A 24484-nucleotide genomic window follows, 5' to 3' on the forward strand; every position below is an offset into this window, starting at 1 on the left:
AGCCATCGAGTTTATTTTTTTACAAAACCCGTAGCTCTGTGTGTGCACAGTATTTTAGGGCACAATGTTACATACATGAGAATATATTATTATTATGATTAATAATTATTATTAATTATTATTATTAATTATTATTAATTGTTATTAATATTATTACTACTAAATAATATAAATATATAAATCATTTCTTTTGGGCATAATGTAGCCAATAGACAAGATACTTGTTATTTGTACCACTTAAAAAGGAAACACACCTCTAGGTAAACTCTTCTGGGCCTGCGCCCGGTGCAGGTTCCACACAACAAAACTACATCTGCTACCAGCCGTTGTAGATTTGTATCATGATTTAAAGGGGTACTCCAGCGAAAAACTTTTTCTTTCGAATGAACTGGTTTCAGAAAAATATTTAGATTTGTAAATTCTATTTAAAAATCTCAAGTCTTCCCATACTTATCAGCTGCTGTATGTCCTGCAGGAAGTGGTGTATTCTCTCCAGTCTTCCAGTACATATCAGCTACTGTATGTCCTGCAGTAAGTGGTGTATTCTCTCCAGTCTGACACAGTGCTCTCTGCTGCCACCTCTGTCCATGTCAGGAACTGTCCAGAGCAGCAGCAAATCCCCATAGAAAACCTCTCCTGCTCTGGACAGTTCCTGACATGGACAGAGGTGGCAGCAGAGAGCCCTGTGTCAGACTGGAAAAAATTCAGCTCTTATGTGACAGCCGGCGAGTCTCACTAATATCCATGTAAACCCATGTTCTCCTCTGTGAGGTACTTTGCATGCCCTTGGGTTTCTGACATAGGAATTCTCTCTTAGGGCTCCATTGTCGTGTACCGCAGCAGATCTCACAAGTTTTGCAGTAAAATATGCTGCGTTACTAATTACTCTTAAAGTCGATGACACTCCATCTAGCACCATAGCCTTGTAAAATGTAACTTTTTACATGCTGGGAAATATGCGTTAAAAATGATCCTGCTTACCTGTCCGTGCTCCCCCAGTGCGCTCCTGCTTGCTTCTCCAGATTCCCTGGTCAGTAACAGCCTGCTCACTGCGGTGTCCTGCAGCTTCTAGTGATTGGCTGTGCGGGCTGTCACTGAGCAGGGAACCCGGAGAAGCAAGCAGGCAAGAGGGCACTGGAGGAGCGCAGACAGGTAAGCATGATCTATTATTTTTTATGTCACAGCAGCTTAATAGTTACATTTAATGAGGCTGTGGCACTTTATTCTCGCAGAAGCTTCCAGTGTGAAATCCAGTGCAATACGTTCTATGTGATTGGAACCTTAAGGTGCATTCATATCACATTAGCCTTTTCATTGGGCTATACATCAGCAAGCTGTCAACATGGGGGCATGGTAGGCCCAGTTTCTGAGTTTTGCACTGAAAGCATCTATAATACATGAGAAAAATGGACGAAACCAATCTCCGTTTTTGTTAATGAACATGTTGGGCGCTATATTGGCTTCACTTTTTGACAGCTTGTCCATGTAAAGCCTGACAGACGGGCAGAAATGTGGTGTGAATGTGGCCGTGGGCTGCAGATTTTACTGTAAGGACTAAGCATTCGCCCCATACAATGACGCCAGTTTGTGTCCCTGGCAATGTGACCCTGTTACCATGCAGAATATTGCAGAAAGTGTCAGTAAGTTTTTTTTTTATCTGCGACTCCTTAAGTAAAAAGTGAAAATAATAATAATAATTATAATACTAAAATATCTTTATGTACAATAGTAAATAAATAGCATGGTGGCATAAAACATAGTCCCAAGTAGATTAGTCTGTTGAACCCAATGATGTCTGTGTGATGTTGGAAATTTTTAGTGTGTAATTCTTAAAGGAGAACTATCGGCAGGTTAGATGCAATAGCCCCCTATTGCGCACGGGGCAGTAAGGAGGATGATATGTCTCTTACCTTCCTCCTTGGCGCCATTCCTGTGCTGTTAGCAGTGTAATTGTCGGTCCGGAGCACCGTTAGGAGCACTGGCTGCCCCCCAGAACGCTGAGCCACCTGCTCCGTCTAATAATAATCTATGTAACGGCTGGGACAGATATGGCGGCAGGCAGTGCTCCTAACGGTGCTCTGAAGCAAGGATCACACTGCTAACAGCACAGGAACAGTGCTGAGGAGGAAGGTAAGGTATGTGCACTCCTGTCTCAGGGGGCACAGAGGGGGCTTGTCTACTACATGGGGGCACAGGGGAAGCTGCAGGAAGAAGAATGTTCTGTTTAGCAAAAAGAAAAAAAAAATCAAGAATTGTCCGAAAAATTTTAAAAATCGAGATTTTATTTTTTGGCAATGTTGCCCAGCCCTACCTGCTTAATAGACACTCTAACTTTAGACAACCATTTTTCTTCTAACTCTCATAAGTGCACACACAGTCCATAGATCATCAGGCTCTGTTCACACAACGTATAAACAGTGCAGTTTTTATTCAAAACAATGGCCATTGAAGTCTGGGGACAATGGTCAGAAATAATTCACATGATCATTTTGACGTCCATTGCAAACAACGGCCATTGTTCAACTCATTGTGTGAAACAGCGGCTAATGTTTGCATTGAGTTCAATGCAGATCATTGCAGTATGAAAAGAACGTCCGTTTTCATAAAAATACATTGTGGGAACATTGAGTCAAGAAGTGGTTGTGCAATGATCCATGCGTTACAGAGAACAAGGATCTGTGCACAGACAGTGGGGAACAAACATTGGCAAACGTCTGCAGTGTTTTGGGGATCCCAGGCCCTGTACCCCCCTCATACGGGAAGAGTTAATACATTGTATACAGCGTACGGGTATTTATTGGATAGCCTTGGTTAGATATGTGTTATTTACAGTGTATCTGCTTTGAGTGGGATGAAGAGACCCCCAGTTACACGTATTGATGGTTTTTCTTGAATCTGACCCAGAACTGTTTTTTCTTGCCGTTTCTTTAGGTTACGTGTCTTCAAGACTTCTTTGGTGATGACGATGTGTTTATAGCCTGCGGACCGGACAAATACCGCTATGCGCAGGATGACTTTGTTCTGGACCACAGTGGTAAGTACGGTGCTTACTACTATGCCGTTTCCGTTTTTCCATAAAGTACGATGCAAAATCGGGGGGAAAATATTGTGTAGTTAAATTGGGGGGGGGGGGGGGTCATGTTTAACCTGTGGTAAAATGGACTTGTCATCTATGTTCCTGAGGTCGAGCCTTCCCTGTAGTGCCCACCTCCTCCCTCCCCCGGCGCAGTCTGTTGCTCTTCTATCTATTTGCACATTGCTTTCACGTTTAACCAGCGGAATGTCTCTCGTTGTTTCAGAATGTCGTGTTATGAAATCTTCGTATTCCCACTCCCAAAGGCATATCGGTTCTCGGAGTCCAGGGTCTTCACGCCGCAGTAAATCTCCAGGCACAGGTAACGGCAGAGTTGTTGTTTTCACACCTAGACCATTGAAGGAAGTTTCTGGAGTCGTCCTCCATCTTCCCCCCATATCATACGGCCGCAGAGAACCTGATATATATAAGATTGAAAGGGAATTCATCACTTTTGTTACCAATACAGAATCTTTACTTGGAAATATTTTATTTTCTGATGAGTTTTTATTTCTGATTGTATATTTTGTATCCCATTTCCTTTATATGACTGGGTGGGCAGCCATATAGCCGGAGCTGCTGCATAGGTTAAAGGGGTGGTCCGGAGACCTAATACATTGCTGCCACCCACATTTGTGTCGGAAACTGCAGAGCAGTAAAGCACCCTAGTCCCCCCCCCCCCAATGTGCTGTACGTTCTTATATACAGGACATATAGCCTGATCTGCTGCAGAAGTTAAAGCAAATGTATCATCAGGTACATTCACTTTAAGTACCGCCCATGGATAGAACGGCGCTGGTGCGGGGAAGCCAGTGCTGCAGTCCCTTTTTTTTTTTTTTTTTAACTGCAGCCTGTTTGCTGTGTACGGTGCCGTTCTATTCATGGGCAATGGGTCTGGGGTGAAGCACTGGAGGTGGGAGGAAACCCCTGCCCCTCTATGACATGGCTCCATTAGAATCAATGAAGCAGGCGGCCGGCTTGTGCTCTGGGGGTGGAGCAGTGCTCCTAACAGTGCTCCTGGCCGAAGATTGTGCCGACTAACAGCAGTGCTGAGGAGGAAGGAAACACACACACATATACCTTCCTCCTCGGCATCCCAAACGTTATGGGGGCTATCAGCAGGTAAGATTTTTCTAACCTCCTGATAGTTCCCCTTTAAAATAAATTTTTAGTCTCCGGAGTACCTTTTTTAAAAAAGTTAAAAACAAAACAAAATGCATAAAACCATTTAATTGAGTTGAGTTTTAGGAGCATGGTCTTTGCCATATGCTGAGGGCTGTTTGCAGGTGAGGTGTCCCCTATTGTGAATGGTCTGATCCTATCTTATTTGCCTCTAGCTGTTAGGCTTCCTTTATACAAATGACATTTTTGCTGATCCCTGAATTGTGCTTACCTCTCATTCTACTTCTGGGATAAGATTGCTGATTCTGTCCCTATTGAATACATTTTGCGAATTTCTTCACCTGCTCTGACCCGTTAATTCGGATATGGCTGTTATTTCAGATACGGCTGGAATCACATAGACTCTATCAGTTGCGTCCAGACGCAGTTTATTTTACACCTTTGCCAGACACAATTGATTACATTCCTATCGTGTGACCGAAGAAACAGAGCAGAGTTGTCCGTTGTGTCAGCCGATGACCCTGAACACTCCCCCCATAGTATCCTCCCGGATTGGGGTCGCCATCATGATAGAGGGCTCCATATATGTCACCATGGCCTAATCCACATGACGCTTTCAGTGTTTGTATATAAGATCTAGAAGCTGTGAATTAATGTGTAATTCTTATGTCTTTCCCCTTATTGTAAACTGACTGCAGTAAGGAGGACTGGCTACTACTCCACCGCGCGCTCCCCAGGTGAGCCATTCCAGTTGTGGCTTTATTAGCTCTCCAGCCAATTCACCCTCAAGCTCCATAAAGCTGTTCTGTCCGACATCTGAGCTTACCCATCGCTACGCATACGTTTTTTTTTTCCTTGCTGTTTTTATAGTAGTATTTTTTTGCCGCTGTTTCCATGTTTGTATGCCAGTTGTCTAGTTAGTACTTTAGTGTAGTCCTCTGTCTGATCTTGTGCTACCATTTCTGGACCTTTTAGAGGGAAACGCATAACGGGAATCCATCGCGCTTTCCAAACTACCCGACACCTGAGCGCAGACATGGTCACTTCATTACAAGGATGTTAGAACGCTGCCGTATTTCCGAGGAATCGTAGTTACATCACCAGCCGGGAACAGGGCTTTGTGTCCTCATGGAGGTCCGAGACTTCTCCCGTCCTGCCGGCTTGGATTGATGGATCTTGCACTTTTTGCATATTGGGAGAAATCTATTAATCACGGCCGGCAGGGCAGGGGGAACCCAGCAGGGACCACCATGATGACTGGGAGCCTGTTTCCAGATAGTCTAAGGGGCCTATTCCACGAAGCGAATCTGCCTGATTTCGGACGATTATCGCTCTGTGGAATAGAGACAACGATCAGCTGATCGTGTCATCGGCTGATGGTTTATTTGGGTTCAAACCTAAAATCTTTGGCCATCGCTGCGAGGAATAGCGGTGTGCGGCAGCACCATACATTACCTAAGCATGTTGCAGGGCTTCTCCTGCGCTCCTCCTTCCTCTCGATCCCGCGTGCAGCAGCTTCGGTGCGGCATGCTGACAGACAGCTCAGCCAATCACTGGCCAGGACCGCCGCGGCCACTGATTGGCTGAGTGGTCTATCGGCTAAGACAACGTTCAGCATTCCTTCTAGAAGCAATGATTTATCAAACATGGTATAAAGAGAAACTGTCTCAGTTGCCCCCGGCAACCAATCAGATTCCACCTTTCATTCCTCACAGACTCTTTGGAAAATGAAATGTTGAATCTGATTGGTTGCCTGGGGCAAAATATATTATATATATATATATATATATATATATATATATATATATATATATATATATATGGACATATGTTACCCAAGGTGCTATGCTAATACTGGATCTAGAAGCTTTGCTTACTTAACCTTGTAAAACGTTTCGGTTTTAAACTTTCATCGTACGTTTCCATTATTTGCTCTCAACTAACCAAAAATAAAGTAGTGTTGGAGATACCGGAGGACAGGCAGAAACAGGACGGCTCTAGGAGCTCGGGAGTTTGCAGCTAGTATTCATACCAGGACAGTGGTGACCTTTCATGAATCTGAACAAATTGTCATGTACGTTAAACCTTTCATATAATTACTTTGCAGTTGGCGTAAATTGGGGGTTTTTAAGCCTGACACATTGCCACAATAAAGAAAGCTCAAAAAATTTCCAGTGACCTAATAACCATTGAGGTCCTCTAGTTAGGCCACTCCCCATAAAACCTGCTCCCCGGCTGCAGGCTGGCACATATACTCACCTGTGGGCTTCATTCTTGTTGCACAACGATGTTCGCTGGCGCTGAGGTCACGGCTCCTCCGACCCCATGGATTCTCCAATGACCGTAAGGCAGTGTCTATAGTGCAGCTCTGTGAGAGCGCTTTCATAGAAACACATAAAAAAAACTCTTGTCTTCCGGCCTCTGAAGATGCAGGACAGTCAGAAGAGGAGGTCATGTGAGCGCCAGCGGGGTTTGAACGGCGTTGAAGCATCAGAATAAAGCCATTCTGGGGGAGAATGATTGTGACGGGTGAGTATACGTTGCAGCCTGCAGTCGGGGAGCAGATAGAACATCTGCGGCCGTTACTTTATATGCTGTGCGATCTGCCGGCCGATTTCCCATTGACTTTAATTGATTGTATTATATTAAAAATACAGACATATTTTTAACTATAAGTTACTGGCGTACTTTGGTATTATATCTCGGTGTGTGAACATAGCCTAAGAGTTACCGATTTTGTATCAGTATTTTTACTAACACCAAGAGTCGATCTAAAAGATTTAACTACAAATCCTGATATTACCACATGAAAGCGGCTGTAAGGCTATGCTGCTCCTACACAGTATTTTTGAGGCCATTTTTTTTTTATCTTTTTGGGGGCTACAACGAAAAACTCATGCTGAAGTAATGGACAAAATAGAGGCCCTTGGCTTTATTAAGGCAACTTTATGGGTGTAAAAATGGCGACCATAAACCATAAAAGCCTGTCCTGGTCCTGGATATGGTGCCTCCAACTGGTGAAGCGTCCTTTATTCTGGTATGGCTGCCGGAGCCGGCCAGAGGACATGCAGGATGCTCCCAAGACTAAGAACGTACAGGAAAAAATGCCAGATTTGCCAGCGCTGCCCCAAAAAACAGCGCAAAGTCCAGGATGTAAAAATGAAACCTGTTCTGTGCCCTGTACCTGAGGAAGGGGACATGTTCCCGGAATGGTTTTTTTGGGGCAGCGCTGGCAACTTTGACCAGTTGACCTTTTCATCCTTGTACCTTTTGATGTCAACAGAATTCAAGCTAATAAAAAAGGGACAAACAACTGTGTGAACATAACCTGGCCAATATCCTTCCCACCAAATGCGTAATGCAGACAGTATATGGGTGAAATAAAATCTCCTTCAGCTATAGTCTGTTCTGGAGTCTCTCAGCCTGAGGTCACGTCCTATTTCCCTGCATGCAGAACCGGCACCGTTACACCGGACATGAAGTCCTCCCAGTAAGTGAGGTGCCGGCTCTGCCCGTCACCATATGTTGTAGATTATGTGACAGGCAGACGGGCAGCAGGAGGTGGTGGCGGCATCCACTAGTCCAGCTCTTCTACAGTATTGGACTGAGCTCATGGTCTACCGGGGTCTGTCCTGATGGGCAGGATCCTTGTAAGTGTTTACGCACCAGGAGCCGCCATTACGCCAGAATATAAAACCTGGATATGAGATGTGATACCTCAGCAGATACAATCATTGTAACTACTAATATCATTGCCATTTTAGTGAATGGAACCCCGAGTAGCCAGCTGTCCACACCAAAATCTACGAAATCTTCGTGCTCATCGCCAACAAGTCCGGGAAGTTACCGAGGTCTAAAGGTAAGATAGAAAGTTGTGAAACGTGACCACTAAAGCCTCACTAGAATGCTTGGTCCATTCAGACAGACATCTTTCTAAGGTACAATATACACATTAGTTGTGTCTCACTCTGATACTAGAATGTGACTCTGATTTCAGAAAGTTATATCGATTTTTTAATTTACTTCTTTTTAAAAATCTCCAGTCTTCCAGTACTTATCAGTTGCTGAATGTCCTGAAGGAAGTGATGTATTATTTCTAGTCTGACACAGTGCTCTCTGCTGCCACCTCTGTCCATGTCAGGAACTGTCCAGAGCAGGAGAGGTTTTCTATGGGGATTTGCTGCTGCTCTAGACAGTTCCTGACATGGACAGAGGTGGCAGCAGAGAGCACTGTGTCAGACTGGAGAGAATACTCCACTTCCTGCAGGACATACAGCAGCTGATAAGTACTGGAAAGCCTGGATATTTTTTTTTTAAATAGAGGTAATTTACAAAATTTGAAAAGTTTCTGACACCAGTTGATTTGAAAGCAATTCTTTTTCTCTGGAGTGCCCCTTTAATATAACCCATTTGTTGCTCTTATGCTGCTTCTGTTCGTTTGTTTCCCTTCTGCTCACATAAAACCTTGCAAGCCCAGTGCATCAGTGGCCCCAGTGCATCAGTGGCCCCAGTGCATCAGTGGCCCCATTGCATCAGTGGCCCCATTGCATCAGTGGCCCCATTGCATCAGTGGCCCCATTGCATCAGTGGCCCCATTGCATCAGTGGCCCCAGTGCATCAGTGGCCCCAGTGCATCAGTGGCCCCAGTGCATCAGTAACTCAGTGCATCAGTATCCCAGTGCATCAGTGGCCCCAGTGCATCAGTAACTCAGTGCATCAGTATCCCAGTGCATCAGTAACCCAGTGAACACAGTGAAATGTCCCATTTTGTATCTGCATACATTAAAGGGGTTATCCAGCGCTACAGAAACATGGCCACTTTTGCCCCATTCTTGTCTCCAGTTCAGGTGTGTTTAGCAGTTAGACTCCATTTACTTCAATAGAACTGAGTTTCAAACCCCACCCAATCTGGAGATGAGAGGGGAAAAGGTGGCCATGTTTTTGTAGCGCTGAATAACCCCTATAATACTATTCCCAAGACAGATAACATGTCCCCTGAGCTCTCCATGCGCAGACTGACCTAATGCTTTCCCCTTGATCACCAGTGCGTCTTGTGGCCTGTGGGGGGCGCTGCTTGTACCACTCCGCACGTGGGTGTGATGTCATTACTGCTTTGCATTGGGTCTTCAGCTAAGAGCACCCACACAATGGGCCCAGGGGGTAATACTGTGGAGCTGCCTCCCATTTGCCCACTTGCTGAAGGAAGTCACCATGATGCTATTTCCTAAGCGCGGGGGGATTCTATGTAAATATGTGACTCCAACAATGACATAATTGTCCTGAATAAGAGCCTGACGTAGCTGTCCCACTATATCCCGTCATGTGTATTGACAGATCGCCCATACCTGTAAGGTGACAACCCAATAACTGAGGGCTATAAAGACACATCGAACCGTAATTACTGTATCCTCAGGGGACGTCATTCCGCATCCAAACACCATATGTGAAGGGCGCGGGGGTCACGTCTCTGTACAACGAGAGACAAGTTATTGGTGCCGTTTCATCCTTGTGCCAGGAGTCAAGCGGAATTAATTTGCTAGATTGTCCTTGGTGTATAACGGGCGGGGAACCTCAGATCTCCCATCTACAACTACAACTCCCATCATGCCTGGACAGCCAAAGCTTTAGCTTCTCCCCCTGGTGTATGTGAAGGGGACACATCAATGTGAAGGCCAAGTCTGGAGATGGAGGCGCATAGATAAAGTTCTGTAGTTATTAACCTGATAGAATTCTATTCGGTCGCAGTGAGTAATGACGATCCGCGCCGCTCTTCTCTCTTGTTTTTCTATCTCTGCAATGAAGCAAAGAGCCAGAGAAACAATTGGATGGCGGCATTGTTGCTGGTTGGCAGCAGATTCCCAGTGTCAGCATTCCTATAAATCATATGTTTTGTTTGTATGAAGATCCCCAGACCAGAATGTGTAACTGCGCAATTATAAGGAACGACCATGTGTATGCCCTACCCGGCCCGATCACCTTAAAGGGGGACTCCAGCTAAAATCTTTAAAATCAACTGGTTTCAGAAAGTTATATCGATTTGTAATTTACTTCTATTAAGAAATCTCCAGTCTTCCAGTACTTATCAGCTGCTGTCTGTCCTGCAGAAAGTGGTGTATTCGCTCCAGTCTGACACAGTGCTCTCTGCTGCCACCTCTGTCCATGTCAGGAACTGTCCACAGCAGGAGAGGTTTTCTATGGGGATTTGCTGCTGCTCTGGACAGTTCCTGACATGGACACAGGTGGCAGCAGAGAGCACTGTGTCAGACTGGAGAGAATACACCACTTCCTGCAGGACATACAGCAGCTGATAAGTACTGGAAGACTTGCGCTTTTTAAATAGAAGTAAATTACAAATCTATATAACTTTCTGAAACCAGATGATTTGAAAGAAAAAGATTTAGACCGAGTTTAACCTGCCTGCTGGCTGTGATTTATACAGGATGGGTTTCTCTAATTGAACAATGGGAGGTTTTCCAAAATGTGCATTTGTATTAGTAGATTGTGTATTGCTGACATGTAAGGACTGGATGGATGAGAGAAGTTGTCAGAATTGTGTTTAGTCTCGCGATGTCCTGAATATCTGCACAAATAAAGTGACTGAATCCTCTGAGACTGATTCTCCATGTGACTCACTGGTAAATCTTCACCGAGCGCCTGACGTAAAGGCCTGGAAAGCTGCGCACATCGCACACCGTACAGCAGGAGCTTATTCAATTTTAGCAGTTAAACAACATTAAGAGTCTTTGCCGCATTTTATTCCCAGTTATCTGGTATTTGTGTCACTGAGCGCCTGGGATGATGGTATAGGAAGATTATGGGAGCACCCCAGGAATTGCTGTTAGCTTCCTTGTGGATAGGATTTGTTATAGGGTATAGACACCTTTTGCACTGATTTTTTTTTTTTTTTTCATTTTTAGTTTTCTGAATGCAAAATTAGGCAACTTTCTAACTAGTCTTAACTCAAACTTTTCTACCATTTAAAGGAGAAGTCCAGCGAAAATTTTTATTAAAGTATTGTATTGCTCCCCAAAAGTTATACAAATCCCCAATATACACTTATTACGGGAAATGCTTATAAAGTGTTTTTCCCTGCACTTCCTACTACATCAAGGCTTCACTTCCTGTATAACATGGTGATGTCACTTCCTGGATAACATGGTGATGTCACTTCCTGGATAAATTGGTAATGTCACGACTCCCAGAGCTGTGCAGGCTGTGGCTGCTTTAGAGGATGATGGCAGGGGGATGCTCAGTGTCCCTCCAGTGCCCTGTGTCCCCTTGCCATCATCCTCTCCAGCAACCACAGCCCGCACAGCTCTGGGAGTCGAGACATCACCAATTTATCCAGGAAGTGACATCATCATTTTATCCAGGAAGTGAAGCCTTGATGCATCCTTGAAGCACTTTATTTCTATTTCCCGTAATAATTATATATTAATGATTTGTATAACTTTTGAAAAGGGTTGGGCTTTCTGCCACCTTACCCTTTTGTTCTGGGAATAATAAACCGCTGTCAGCGCTGTCTGGCTGTGGCTTACAACCACGCAAAATGTTCTTGTGTATGGTGTAGTCAGCCGACTGACTGTGAGCTGACCAAACATTTGTCTGAACGTTATTGAAAGTGAAAGTGTATTTCAACCCTAACACTGCTTGTATGTCTGAGAATTCTCTGCTGTGATCGGCCGACAGTGTTACAGTATTCAGAGTGTATGTCCAGCTGTAGAGCGAGCAGCAGGCAGGGGGAGTGAGTTACACACCAGCTCAATGTGTGAACAGGGGGGAGAGAAACCCTGTAGGTCAGCACATATAATGGGAGAGTAGATGATGGCACACAAGAGGTGGTTTGCATTTAGAGTCAATATGTTGTGTACAAGTATCAAACTAAAATAGAGCTCATACAGGATAAAGGCCGTAGAAGCAAAAGTTAAAAAATCTTTTTTTTTTTTTTGGCGCAGTGATGAGCACAAAGCAATAACAATACTTTTCACAAGTGTCCATAGTCTTTTATTGTAGCCCTGGTATTTTTCTGATTGTCTGCTTTGTTTTTGGATTAGGGTCCCCAGTTTAGTCTCATCTGTTATTTGCCCCCGTGACCCACATCTTACTGTCTGAATCACTCTGTGAATTCCTAGGAGTCTCATTGACTGTCTCCTAATGTCTCATAGGAATGCATAGAATGGGACAAGTCTTAGTAAATAATGAAGCTTGTTTAAAATAAAAGCGATAACGGTAAATCAGACGTTTTCCTCAGACAGAATGATAAATCTGAGTAAACGCAGGAAGTGCCGGGTTCTCCATGATAACTAATATAATAATGAATGGAAATTACAAACTTGCTTTATATCATATTTATATCACATTCCCGTCTGATTTAGATTAGAAAGTTATAACGGCAGCGACACTTTAACCCCAACGTACTGTGAGAATCGGTTAGTTTTGCTCCCAAGGGCTGAAGCATCAAATATTAGAATTTATTAAAACAACTTATATTCCATGGAACATTGCAGATAATGTGCTCGGGGTTCTTCCTTTTTTGTAACATTTGAAATATATATTCCTGGTCAGTTTGGCTGTTCGTGCGGTTATGTCACCGCGTCCCAATCCTGTACCTAAAACCATTAAAACAAAAGGTTCCAAAGACGCAACTTTATAGGCGCTAAATAGGCTGATATACCGGGAGCGGGAAACCCAGAAAGGGCTGCAGAGTATATTCTAGTATAAGTCCTAGACATATATTAAATAGGTTGTTCCTGCAGATGGGCGAATATACATATAGTATACACACACACACACACATATATATATATTTATATATATATATATATATATATATATATATATATATATATATATATATATAATTATATTATACATACACAAGTGCTGGTGAACTCTCAGGTGAGGGGATTAGAGCAGCGTTCATTTTCGTTGGAAATATGGAAGTAGATTCTCTGTAGCAGGTGGAAATCTATTTCTTATTTTTATTCTCAAATTTTATTTCCATTGTTACTTCCTGCCTAAGTCTGTATATGCCTCCAGTATTCACCACACATATTAGGAAAATCTCAGCATCTGCTTTAAAGGGGAAGTTAACAAAAGAAAATGGCTTTAAAATCAACTGGTGCCAGAAAGTGCTAGAGGTTTGTAATTTACTTCAATTTTTTTTTTTTTTTTTTTTTTTTTTATAAAAAGCTCAATTCTTCCCAGCTGCTGTATGTCCTGCAGGGGTGAAGTGGTGTATTCTTTCCAGTCTGACACAGTGCTCTCTGCTGCCACCTCTGTCCATGTCAGGAACTGTCCAGAGCAGCAGCAAATCTCCATAGAAAACCTCTCCTGCTCTCCAGACTGGACAGAACTTCCTGCAGGACATACAGCAGTTGATAAGTACTTGAAGACTGGAAAAAAATGTTTTAATAGAAGTAATTTACAAATCTCTGACAGTTTCTGACACCAGTTGATTTGAAAGAAAAAGAAAATTGGTGAACTACCCCTTTAAGTAACTAAACTTGTTTCTTTGTGCAGTATTTATCCCTGTGCATGTGTTTATAGGTGTTTTCCTTGTTATACTTACCAGTGAGTTTTCCTTGTTATACTTACCAGTGAGGCTCTACCCTGTCCCCCAGTATTCTCTAGTTCTTTTATAGAGGACCTGTCGTCTCTCCTGACGTGGTGTTTTACATTCCCTATAAAATAACAGTTCTAGAGTTCTGGAGCATCTAGAATCTGCGCTATTATGTAATTCTTATATATTCTATTACATATTGAGTGTTCTCCTTCCACCTGTCAGTGTGTGTCCAGTCCGTGCCGTCACTATTAGAATATGGAGGTGTATGGTGACACTTGTTTGTCAGTATGTTATCTCTATGTGGGGCGCCTGACCGATGATTTACAGTCTGAATAGAATTACTGATACATGACAGAGTTGGATGCAGTTGTTGTTGGTCATAGACGCTGTATAGTAACCAGTGACCTTTACACTTCTAGATTTCGCCTCATTCAGGATCAGCTTCTAATGTGAATGGTCTTCCTGATGCTCCTAACAGTCCTGAAGGTAAGACGATAGAGCTTCTCATACATCTGTGTTACTGTCGGCAGGTGATGGGTACAATTACCGGGTATCATTCCCTGCGCTCCAAGCTTCTTATGAGACCGCTTTTATTTTATATTTCGAAAGTACCCGGTGATTATACAGTTCAGTAGAGATGAGCAAACTTACAGTATAAATCACCAAATCTCTAGCAGCTACACTAAAAACCAACATCAGAAGTTACTATATAATTTGATCAAACCATATTGCCTCATGTACCACGTGCAGGTCTTCTGATACACATGAGTCCCTAACCAAACACTGTGCCGGTTAGCGAAATCAAACCCAGCAAAGCGTGCGCAAGCAGGGAAGGGGGGCCACAGAATGTCCCTGCAACCCCAATGTCACAGGACCAAACCCCAAGGGCCCCCCAAATCCAGCAGGCACCTCCGGCGGAGAAGGCGGCCACCAAGCAACACAAGTGTGAACAAGCTGTTAACTCTCACCATTGCTCCTGCAGGTAGAATGGGAGAAAAAAAGAGGTACTTACTATATGTACACAGGTGCTTTCTGCTAATAAAGGGTTTGGTGGGGCCCTTGGTTTTTGGTCCTGGGGCAGGGCCATTCCGTGGTTCCCCTTCCCTGCTTGCACTTGCTTTACGTGGGTTGGCGGTTGCTGACCGGCACAGTGATGTTTGGTTAGGGACTCATGTGTATCAGAGACCTGCATGTGGTACATGAGGCAATATGGTTTCATCACATTATATAATAACTTCTCATGTTGGTTTTTAATGTAGCTTCTGTGTCACCCATGGGTGCGATGTGCAGCCATTTCTGTCCTCCAGGCTTGTGCATATTTTGTCTGCTTTGCAATTGCTCCAATTCCCTGGAGAAGTTGTTTCAGACTTTGAGGGATGTGATGAGTTGCACATATTGTCACTAACATGAAGGTCGTCTGAATAATCTTTATTAGCGGTGTAACATTCAGTTCTTTGCTGTATTGTTTGATGAAGTCTTGAGGATGGAACGCGTGGTGACTCCACATACCCCACTGAGAGCTGGGACATGACCGTGTGGTTAACTTTCATTTTTGTTTTCTTAGCATTTTTAAATGTCTGTATTTAGCAGTTGTGCTTAATAACATTTATTCTGTGTATTTTTTGCATTTTGTGGTGTGCAGCCCTTTATTTCTAGCTTTTTTTGTTTCGTTCCTATGAATAATCTTTATTAGCGGTGTAGTATTCAGTTCTTTGCTGTATTGTTTGCTGGTAATAAATTACTGCCCCATTTCACTCCTTTTTTTTTTCCTTCCCTTAAGGACTTAATGGAAATCGTTACCTTGATGCTTCCGTAATCCTGGAGAAATATAAAATTGGCAAAGTGATTGGAGACGGTAACTTTGCTGTTGTGAAGGAATGTGTTGAAAGGTTTGTATAGTCCCTTACATATGGCGGCAGCTGCAGTTTTCTTCCATCATGTTGTATTGCTGATCACTGATCCTGAGTGGAGTAGAGAATAAGAAGCGTTGGGGCTCATCCAGGTGCACATCAGCGCTATGCGAGATTCCAAGGCTCGCCAATATCAAGGCTACACCAGTGGTTGTCATCCTTGCTGAAAAACACCATCACAGTACTATCCACAGAATCCAGGACACTATTCACACTATCCTCTCATTGCCGAACGTGATGTCCAGTTGGTCCCACACACCAAGGGGGAAATTTACCAAAGTGTTTGGGTCCATTCATATATGGTTGAAGGACCATGAATAAGGACCAGTGTGATATCAGTGCAGTATGTATTATGTATATGAGTTCTCATCCTAAGGTTCCAAATAGCTTAAAGGAGAAGTCCGGCATTGGGTGTTTTTTTTTTTTTTTTTTTTTTTATCCAAAGAGCCGGGTAGGAGATGGCTGAATGTAACAACAGGGACCTACCTCCCCGCCTCCAGTGCAGGGGTCTACTGTCCTCCACTCCTGTTCCCGGTCCCCCGGCCGCTGACTGTCTGAGCGTGGCTGACACGCAATGACCCGGGTCCCCACTCAGGTCAGAGGTAGGTGCATGTTATGTTCAGCCATCTCCTCTTGCGCCCCCCCCCCCCTCCCCCGCCCGGCCTCTTTAAAAAAAAAAAAAAAAAACAGACGCCGGACTTCCCCTTTTAATTGTAATTAAAAAAGAACAAACTGGTTAACATCCCAATCTTAGCTTTGTACTTGTCTCTGTGAATACTTTAAATAGGACTTGTTTACCATGAAGTGTTGGAGCTGTAAACCAATGGAAATCATTTGGTGTCTTATATAAAACACAATATGAGTCACTTCGTTTCTAGCGCAGAATAATTTAAAAGTGATAATTAGTGGGAAGTAGAAATACTGATGTAACCCAGCGCCAGCTTCTTCTCTCTGCTCTTACCTCCTTATTAGATGCGGTTGTCACTTTATTAGTTGGAGTTGTCACTTCTGCTGTAAACACATTCTAAGACATATTGCTTGTAGCCGAATCCAGAAAAGTGACTCTGATCTGTATCCATCTCCTAATATTATACGTTTCCTTACAGATCGACAGGAAAAGAATATGCACTGAAAATCATAGACAAGGCAAAGTGCTGTGGGAAGGTAACCCGCGCCGGGGATTTGTGGCTATAACATTTCTGGTTTTATTGAAGCATCACAGGGGAATTTCCACGTATTCACTCAGATTTATGCAACAAACCCGCTGTGTGTGAATTTAACTTAAAGAGAAGTCCAGCAAAAAATTTTATTAAAGTATTGTATTGCCCCCCAAAAGTTATTCAAATCCCCAATATACTGTACTTATACTTATTAAGGGAAATGCTTCCTGGATAACATGGTGATGTCACTTCCTGGATAACATGGTGATGTCACTTCCTGGATAACATGGTGACGTCACTTCCCGGATAACATGGTGACGTCACGACCGAACTCCCAGAGCTGTGCGGGCTGTGGCTGCTGGAGAGGACCATGTTATCCAGTAAGTGACATCACCATGTTATACAGGAAGTGACATCACCAAGTTATACAGGAAGTGAAGCCTCGGTGCAGTAGTAAGTGCACTTTATAAGCATTCCTATAATAAGTGTATATTGGTGATTTGTATAACTTTTAGGGGACAATACAATACTTTAATAAAAATTTTCCCCGGACTTCTCCTTTAAAGTTTTACTTGCCTGAAGGGCAACAATTTAAAGGTCCCTGCCATCTTTCTCTGGGCCTCAAGTAAGTGAAACTTTTTGGGTGGATTCCATGTCTGAAATTTCTGCAAAAGCCGAATTTCACTTGAGGTGGCGTGAAAGTAATAATACTTGTATCCACATGAAACTTATCTAAGTGAAGGCTCCACTTTAACTCCAGCTTTGATTCTTCTAGTACAGGCTAGCAGAAGACATCTGAATATTGGGAACTCTAGGTAGTTACCTGCAGGAGCACTTTAAGTGATGTTATCCTCTTGTACAATTGGCCTAATGCCGTAGCATTGGAAAAATCTTAAGGACACTTGAGCAGTTCTTGCAGCTTTCCCTTGTTACTGGAGTCACAGATCATATAACAATGTGTAATCAGAGGAGACTTGCTCGACTCTCCCTGAGTGGATATCCACTGCTGCATCTTTTCGGTCGTTTAAAAGAAGTTGCTTTTGATAACTTTACTATAATGTTCTGTTTACTTGACCTGACTCTAAAGGTCCCCATATACTTTATACTTATTTTGTCTGAACCTGCCTCACTGTCAGTATGAAGTGAAGTGACAAAATCACTGCCCAACCCCTTTGTTCTTGGAGAGATAAGCCACTGCCAGAGCTGTCTGGCTGGGATTTACTCCTCCTCATTGATAACACAGAAATGTTTGGCTGTAACGAATGTTCATGTGTGGGGAGGACGGGAGACATAACTGTCAGACGAACGATTGCCAGTTGAACAGTTTTTTACCATCCGACCATATGCCCAATAATGAGTGGCCAAGAATGAAGGTGTTCCTTAGACTCCCAGTCCCATAAAAGCTAAAATGATGAATAGTAAGGCCAAGCATTGAGCACCTCTGATATTTTACACAATTATAATTTGGCTACCCAAATTCTTAGTGTTCCGCCCCTTGAGTAGACTGTTACAGAATGGAATACCGCACGTTGACTCCATACAGTATGTAGCGTAATCGAGATAAAAGGATATTTGAATTTAATGGACTCTCTAGTTACAAGTATCAATGGCTTCTCCTGAGAATAGTCCATTAATATGTAATTATCTGGGTGCTGAAATCCAGCACTCTCTCAGATTAGCTTTCTGGCCAAGGACTCTATTACACAGCCCGATGACTTTCTGTAAGCAAGCGCTGATCTCCTAGATTGGTGATGGCTGACTGAGCCAATACACTGCCCAATAATCGGGCAGCAAGGGCTGCACAGACATCCTTAGCGATGTCTGTGCAGCCCTTGTAAAAAGAAATAAACTCCTACATTAATGTCCACGCTCCCTGACGTCCTACTAGCTTCGGCTGTAGGAACTATTGGTATCAGATGTTAGGTCTTTGTTATATAGAGACCACGATTTCTTTGGAACCAAATAACGCAAGGAGGATGCATAGTAAAGTTCAATCTATTATCCTAAATGATATTATCTCTAATGTAAGGCACTTTTAATTCTCGCTGATTTTCCAGGAACATCTGATTGAGAATGAGGTGTCGATTCTGCGCCAAGTGAAACATCCCAATATTATTATGCTGATAGAGGAGATGGACACCACAACCGAACTGTATCTGGTGATGGAATTAGTTAAGGTAAGAGGATTATTCCAATGTCGTTAATCATAAGTCGGCATTGTACAGAGGCTTTAATAAGATTACATGATTGGAAATTGGATGATATTGCCCTAAATGGACCCATTGGATAAATGCTGCTATGATATGAGCGTGCCAACAATGTCTGCGCTTCTAAATAGTTTCTTTCTGCAATATTGTCATTATTTAAAAATATTGTTAGATATGAATAGAAATGATAGGTAGAGCAGGGTTTAAAGTGTACCTGTCATTATAAATAACGGCCATGGCGGCACGTCTGGAGAGGACCTCCCACCACCGGACAGGACACCTGAGAAGATAAAAGCTTGACACATCTCCGTTTAGGTTTCCTGTCCTGCGGATGGGAAGAGCGCTGCTATTCTTCTGGCTGCAGTTCCCCCATTGGTTGGTACTGGCCTGTCCCCTCATTGTTACTGGACGTGGCAGAGGTGCAGTGGAGTCCCGCTAGCGCCAGGGTGATCCTCTCCCCGTTCGTTTTTAGAGTCAGTACAGGTCTGAACACTCAGACCCGGGCCGATCACAATTTTTGGCATTTGCTGTTAGTTTGTAGCAACTTTTTGTAGCAATGTAACATATAGACAGGTTTTACTGGACAGGATAGTGCTGCGTTCTAGGCCGTGCCAATACATGTAACCAGAACCTTTTCATTTTACCCGTTGGTTTCATACTTCTGTTTTGTTGATTTATTTCATTTAACAATTTAACTTTTCTGGAAAACCCTAACCCATCTTCAGCTTTCCATATGCAGCAGACGGCTTCCCATGGAATTTAATGGGAGCTGAGGTGGTCCAGTGGTTGCCTGCCTTGTTTCTAGTGGTTGGTGGGTTTCTTAGAATCTAGACCACCATTAGACATTTCAGGAGCCTCCATCACGGTGTTTGTGAACGCTTCGTGTATATTCAATTATAATGTGTGACAATGCTATTTGTTATTCCATTAGGGTGGAGACCTTTTTGATGCAATCACGTCTTCAACGAAGTATACAGAACGAGACGCTAGTGCCATGATATATAATCTTGCTAGTGCGATGAAGTATCTTCACAGCCTTCATATAGTTCATCGAGACATCAAACCTGAAAACCTTCTGGTATGTTGAAAGTGCAATACCTTTATTATACCTATTATACATTATATATATTATATCTTATTGGCAGAGGCCAGGCTGTAACTAGTCACGGCTCTCTGCGTGTCACCGTGTTCTGAAAGGTGATTGATAGGCAAAGAGGCCACTAACTGGTCTCTCCGCCTGTCAGTCATCCCCATTATAACAGGCAGAGAGCTGTGACTAGCTACGGCCTGGTCTCGCCCAGATGACTAGTTCCCACCTCTTTCCCTGCTTCGCGCACCAGAATAAAAGACCCTTTTTTCCAGAAAATACACAAAATCGATTTTATAAAATCGTTGATTTATAAAATCCAGGGAAACTTATTACAAGTATGAACTTACCTCTCACCGTGCCCGCAGTGGGACCGGCCTTGGGACCCTTGCTGGGCTCCGGTATCTCCGGCACTGATGGACTGGCTGCTCAGCCAGTCAGTGATTGGGGTGGGATGCCGCTCCAGTCACTGATTGGCTGATTAGGATGTCCATCACACGGGACAGGCCTTTTCCCCCAAGTCGTGACATCATCACATCTTAGGGGGGGAAATGCCTTCCAGCGGGGGTCCCGGGGCTGGTCCTACCGCTCACCATGGCCCTAGGGAGAGGTAAACGCGTACTCGTTATCAAGTTCCCTGCTGCCGGATTTTATAAATCGCTGGACTTCTCCTTTAATCCAATTGTCTATTGTACCAGTTTTTACCTTTCACGCAGTTCATGTATTGAAGTTGAATTTCTGATTTCTCTTGGAGCCGAGAATTTGTTAGCATTGCGTTTCTCATAAGGAATAATCCGTAGACACTTTCACATTAACAAGGGACATGACATGAATATTTAGTGTTGTAGAATGGAGCTGGATAAAGAAGCCGGGTTATTATTGCCGTGTGTGGCCGTTCTCTGAAGGAAATTTACCATTTACCTTGCACTGGTCCTGCTGTTCCCGGACCTCGCTGCTGGTACTGGACAGTGTGGACTAATCCCCTTTATGGCGAATAATCGGTGACCCGCGCCCTCCTGACCAGGTTATTTTTACAGCTTCATACAAGCGCTGGGGGTTACACCGTTTTCCATGCTTGATGGTTTTCCTGACCTTACGTGACTTGTTTTTTTGCCTGTATTAAACTAAACTAAAGTGACAGTCTATAAGCAGATAAATAGGAGCTAATACTATTCTATAAAGAAATCCGACATGGATTATTCCGAGACTGAGCCTGGATTTATACCTTGTGGCTGACATTCTGGGGGATGGAGGAGGCATTTCCCAAGCATCACTTCAATGATACAGCATTGGTCTCGAGTAGTCGTCTTAGGAAAATCTTCAGATCTACACTTAGGCTATGTTCACACAGTGTAAAAAAAATGTGGAAAACAACGGCCGTACTTTTCCGTTGCTGCAGTGAACATAGATGGCGATGTGACAACACACAGCGTACTCTACAGATGTTGTTCCCACAGAAAAAATGGACAGCGGCGGCAGTTATCCCTCTGTGCACACAATGTATGGCCGTGCTGCTGGCCGTTTATTGATATGGCTAATTGGACTGCAGGTACACCCAAATGTGGGTGCAATCCAAATAGAAATAAAATAATGTTCCTACAGCTGATATGGCAGTATTGAACAGATGAAACAGCAGCTGTTTGATACTGCCAACAACGGCCGCTGTTTTGCAGCGTATGAACAAACTAAACAAATTTAACAGTTGTGTAAGACTCCTTGTACGTCAGCTCTGCTGACTCTTCCTATGGGCAGTCATTCACTTTTATAATGTAAAGTGAAATTAATACATTGACATAAAGGAAGGTTTACACTATATGGACAGAAGTATTGAGCCGGCAGCCGATGCAGAGGAGCCGGCAGCCGATGCAGAGGAGCCGGCAGCCGATGCAGAGGAGCCGGCAGCCGATGCAGAGGAGCCGGCAGGCGATGTATAAGATAAATCCAGTTCTTTCTATCAGACTTCATATTGTAATATGTGTGCATTCAATTGCCATCGACCTTAGTAACTACATCCTAAGGGTCAGTTCACACGGAGTAAAACTGGCAGAATTCCGCGGCAGAATACTCCACCGCAAAATGCCACCAACCTCCGTGTCATACTGGCAGTCTATGGGAGACCCCCAATCTCTAACTTGTCCCCATCCCACCCCTTTAAGTTGATCAGTGTATTAGTGACAAGAATCCACCCTCCAGGGCCCGGCAGTAGTGCAGCCTCAGGTCTAGTTATACTACAGCCCGAGCTATGGGGGGGTTTGGAAAGTGTTTTCTTGCTTTGCCTTGATGAGGTCTAGTCGCAGTCTGAGCATCATATATACATCTCCTGACAGAGCCGCCTTATGCCAGTCTGAATACAACCCTATGTGCTCTGCTGTTCATGCTCCAGCATCTCCTGCCCTCGGCTGGGGCTACTGATGTCAGTTCAGTGATTGGCTGCTATTAATTGCAGTTTTTGTTTTGTTTTTAGACCATTTTCATTAATCTGCCCCATTTTTGTGTCCAGGTTTGTGAATATCCTGATAAAACGAAATCGTTAAAGCTCGGAGACTTTGGCTTGGCCACTATAGTGGATGGGCCGCTCTACACGGTCTGCGGTACGCCAACTTATGTCGCTCCAGAAATAATTGCAGAGACTGGGTAAGTTCACTAATGTCGCTACATGAATCAAGCATTGTTCTACTTGGATGACTGCATAGTCTTCAATAAAATCTCTGTGTCCAATCCCAACCAGGTCTTAGGTATACTTACCTACCTACCTACCTACTGTACTGAGAAGTAAAGCGCAGTTAAAGTGCCAAAACATATTAGAAAAAAGTGGGTGACACCTGCAGATATTGGGCGGTCTAGTCAACTCTGTAATGTTGGAGAAGAGAAGGACTGGACATGATTTCTACTGCCCAATCCTTTTGTTCTTAGAGACATAAGCTGCCGAAAGAGGAGTCTGGCATCAGCTTACCCCTCCTCTCTCCATTCGGAACACATGAACACTTGGCTGAGTTTGTCACTGTGCAGAAATCCTCAGTAATAGCAGATGCCAGCCAAAAGTGTGTATGGCCAACAATCACATGTAAATGGTATTGTAGGGGATGAAAGGGGAAACGGGAGATCACTGGGGAAAGAAAGATGAGACGGAACTGATTTGCTGCTGACGGTTGTCAGGGGGGAAGTTTGGCCCCATTGCAGGTTTTGCTGTGAGGCCCTATGGTTACTGGTTACCCCTCCTGGCCCAGTTTAAATATAAATGATAGGTGTCACAATGGAGGGTGCCAGGATACATCTGTAGTACATAGAAGTACATGTAGTGCATGTTATAGACAACAAGATCATAGGGCATAAATGTATTCATGGACCCCTGCTTAATGCAGTCCCAGCGGGTATTCTGCTGTCCCTGCGCGTGTGTGTTAGTCAGTCCCTGCGCGTGTGTGTTAGTCAGTCCCTGCGCGTGTGTGTGTGTGTGTGTGTTAGTCAGTCCCTGTGTGTGTCTGTGTGTGTGTGTGTTAGTCAGTCCCTGTGTGTGTGTTTGTTAGTCAGTCCCTGTGTGTGTGTGTGTGTGTGTGTGTGTGTGTGTTAGTCAGTCCCTGTGTGTGTGTGTGTGTGTGTGTGTGTGTGTTAGTCAGTCCCTGTGTGTGTTATCCAGTCTATGCATGTACAATAGGTGAAATATTTTTGTAAATAACTTAGGTTTTTCTTCTTATTAGATATGGCTTAAAAGTTGATATATGGGCAGCTGGTGTGATCACCTACATCTTACTGTGTGGATTCCCTCCTTTCAGAAGGTAACCTTTTTCTTTCCTTTCTTTCTTTCTATTGTACGCACAAATATTTATTTTACTTTTTTTTGGTAATAGATTCTTTATTAAACAATTTTCCACCACTGGACAGTGAAGAGTGTGGGGAGAGCTCCAGGGATGGATTTCTGTAATGTGTAGCCCAGATTATATATATATATATATATATACATATATATATATATATATATATATGTATATGTATACATATATACATATATATATATATATATATATATATATATACATATATATACATATATATATATATATATATATATATATATATATATATATATATATATACATATATATATATATATATATATACATATATATATATATATATATATATATATATATATATATATATATATATATATATACATATATATATATTTATATACACACACACACACACACACACACACACACACACACACACACATACACATACATATATATATATATACACACACACCAGGGTGTCACCTCGATATATCACACCAAAAATCCGCAACACTCACAAATTCTCCAAATCAGTTCAGTGGTTTATTTTCCCATGTGCAAAAATA

The 24484-nt window shown here is 43.2% G+C and overlaps 1 protein-coding gene across 4 annotated transcripts in view; it reads left to right on the forward strand.

Moving 5' to 3' along the window:
* Positions 1 to 24484, forward strand: part of DCLK2 (doublecortin like kinase 2) — a 71162-nt gene that overhangs the window by 31618 nt on the left and 15060 nt on the right. For 3 of the 4 annotated variants that reach the window (XM_069978669.1, XM_069978670.1, XM_069978671.1), the window contains exons 3-12: positions 2932 to 3034; positions 3300 to 3395; positions 7960 to 8054; positions 14180 to 14246; positions 15541 to 15649; positions 16777 to 16834; positions 18888 to 19007; positions 19969 to 20115; positions 22625 to 22758; positions 23820 to 23897. In XM_069978669.1, coding sequence (XP_069834770.1) covers positions 2932 to 3034; positions 3300 to 3395; positions 7960 to 8054; positions 14180 to 14246; positions 15541 to 15649; positions 16777 to 16834; positions 18888 to 19007; positions 19969 to 20115; positions 22625 to 22758; positions 23820 to 23897 — 1007 coding nt within the window. Of the gene's footprint in view, positions 1 to 2931; positions 3035 to 3299; positions 3396 to 4893; positions 4933 to 7959; positions 8055 to 14179; positions 14247 to 15540; positions 15650 to 16776; positions 16835 to 18887; positions 19008 to 19968; positions 20116 to 22624; positions 22759 to 23819; positions 23898 to 24484 lie in introns of all 4 variants that reach the window. The other variant, XM_069978672.1, reaches the window with a different exon arrangement.

The sequence above is a fragment of the Dendropsophus ebraccatus genome, chromosome 7 (assembly GCF_027789765.1).
Source record: "Dendropsophus ebraccatus isolate aDenEbr1 chromosome 7, aDenEbr1.pat, whole genome shotgun sequence".
NCBI classification, from domain to species: domain Eukaryota; kingdom Metazoa; phylum Chordata; class Amphibia; order Anura; family Hylidae; genus Dendropsophus; species Dendropsophus ebraccatus.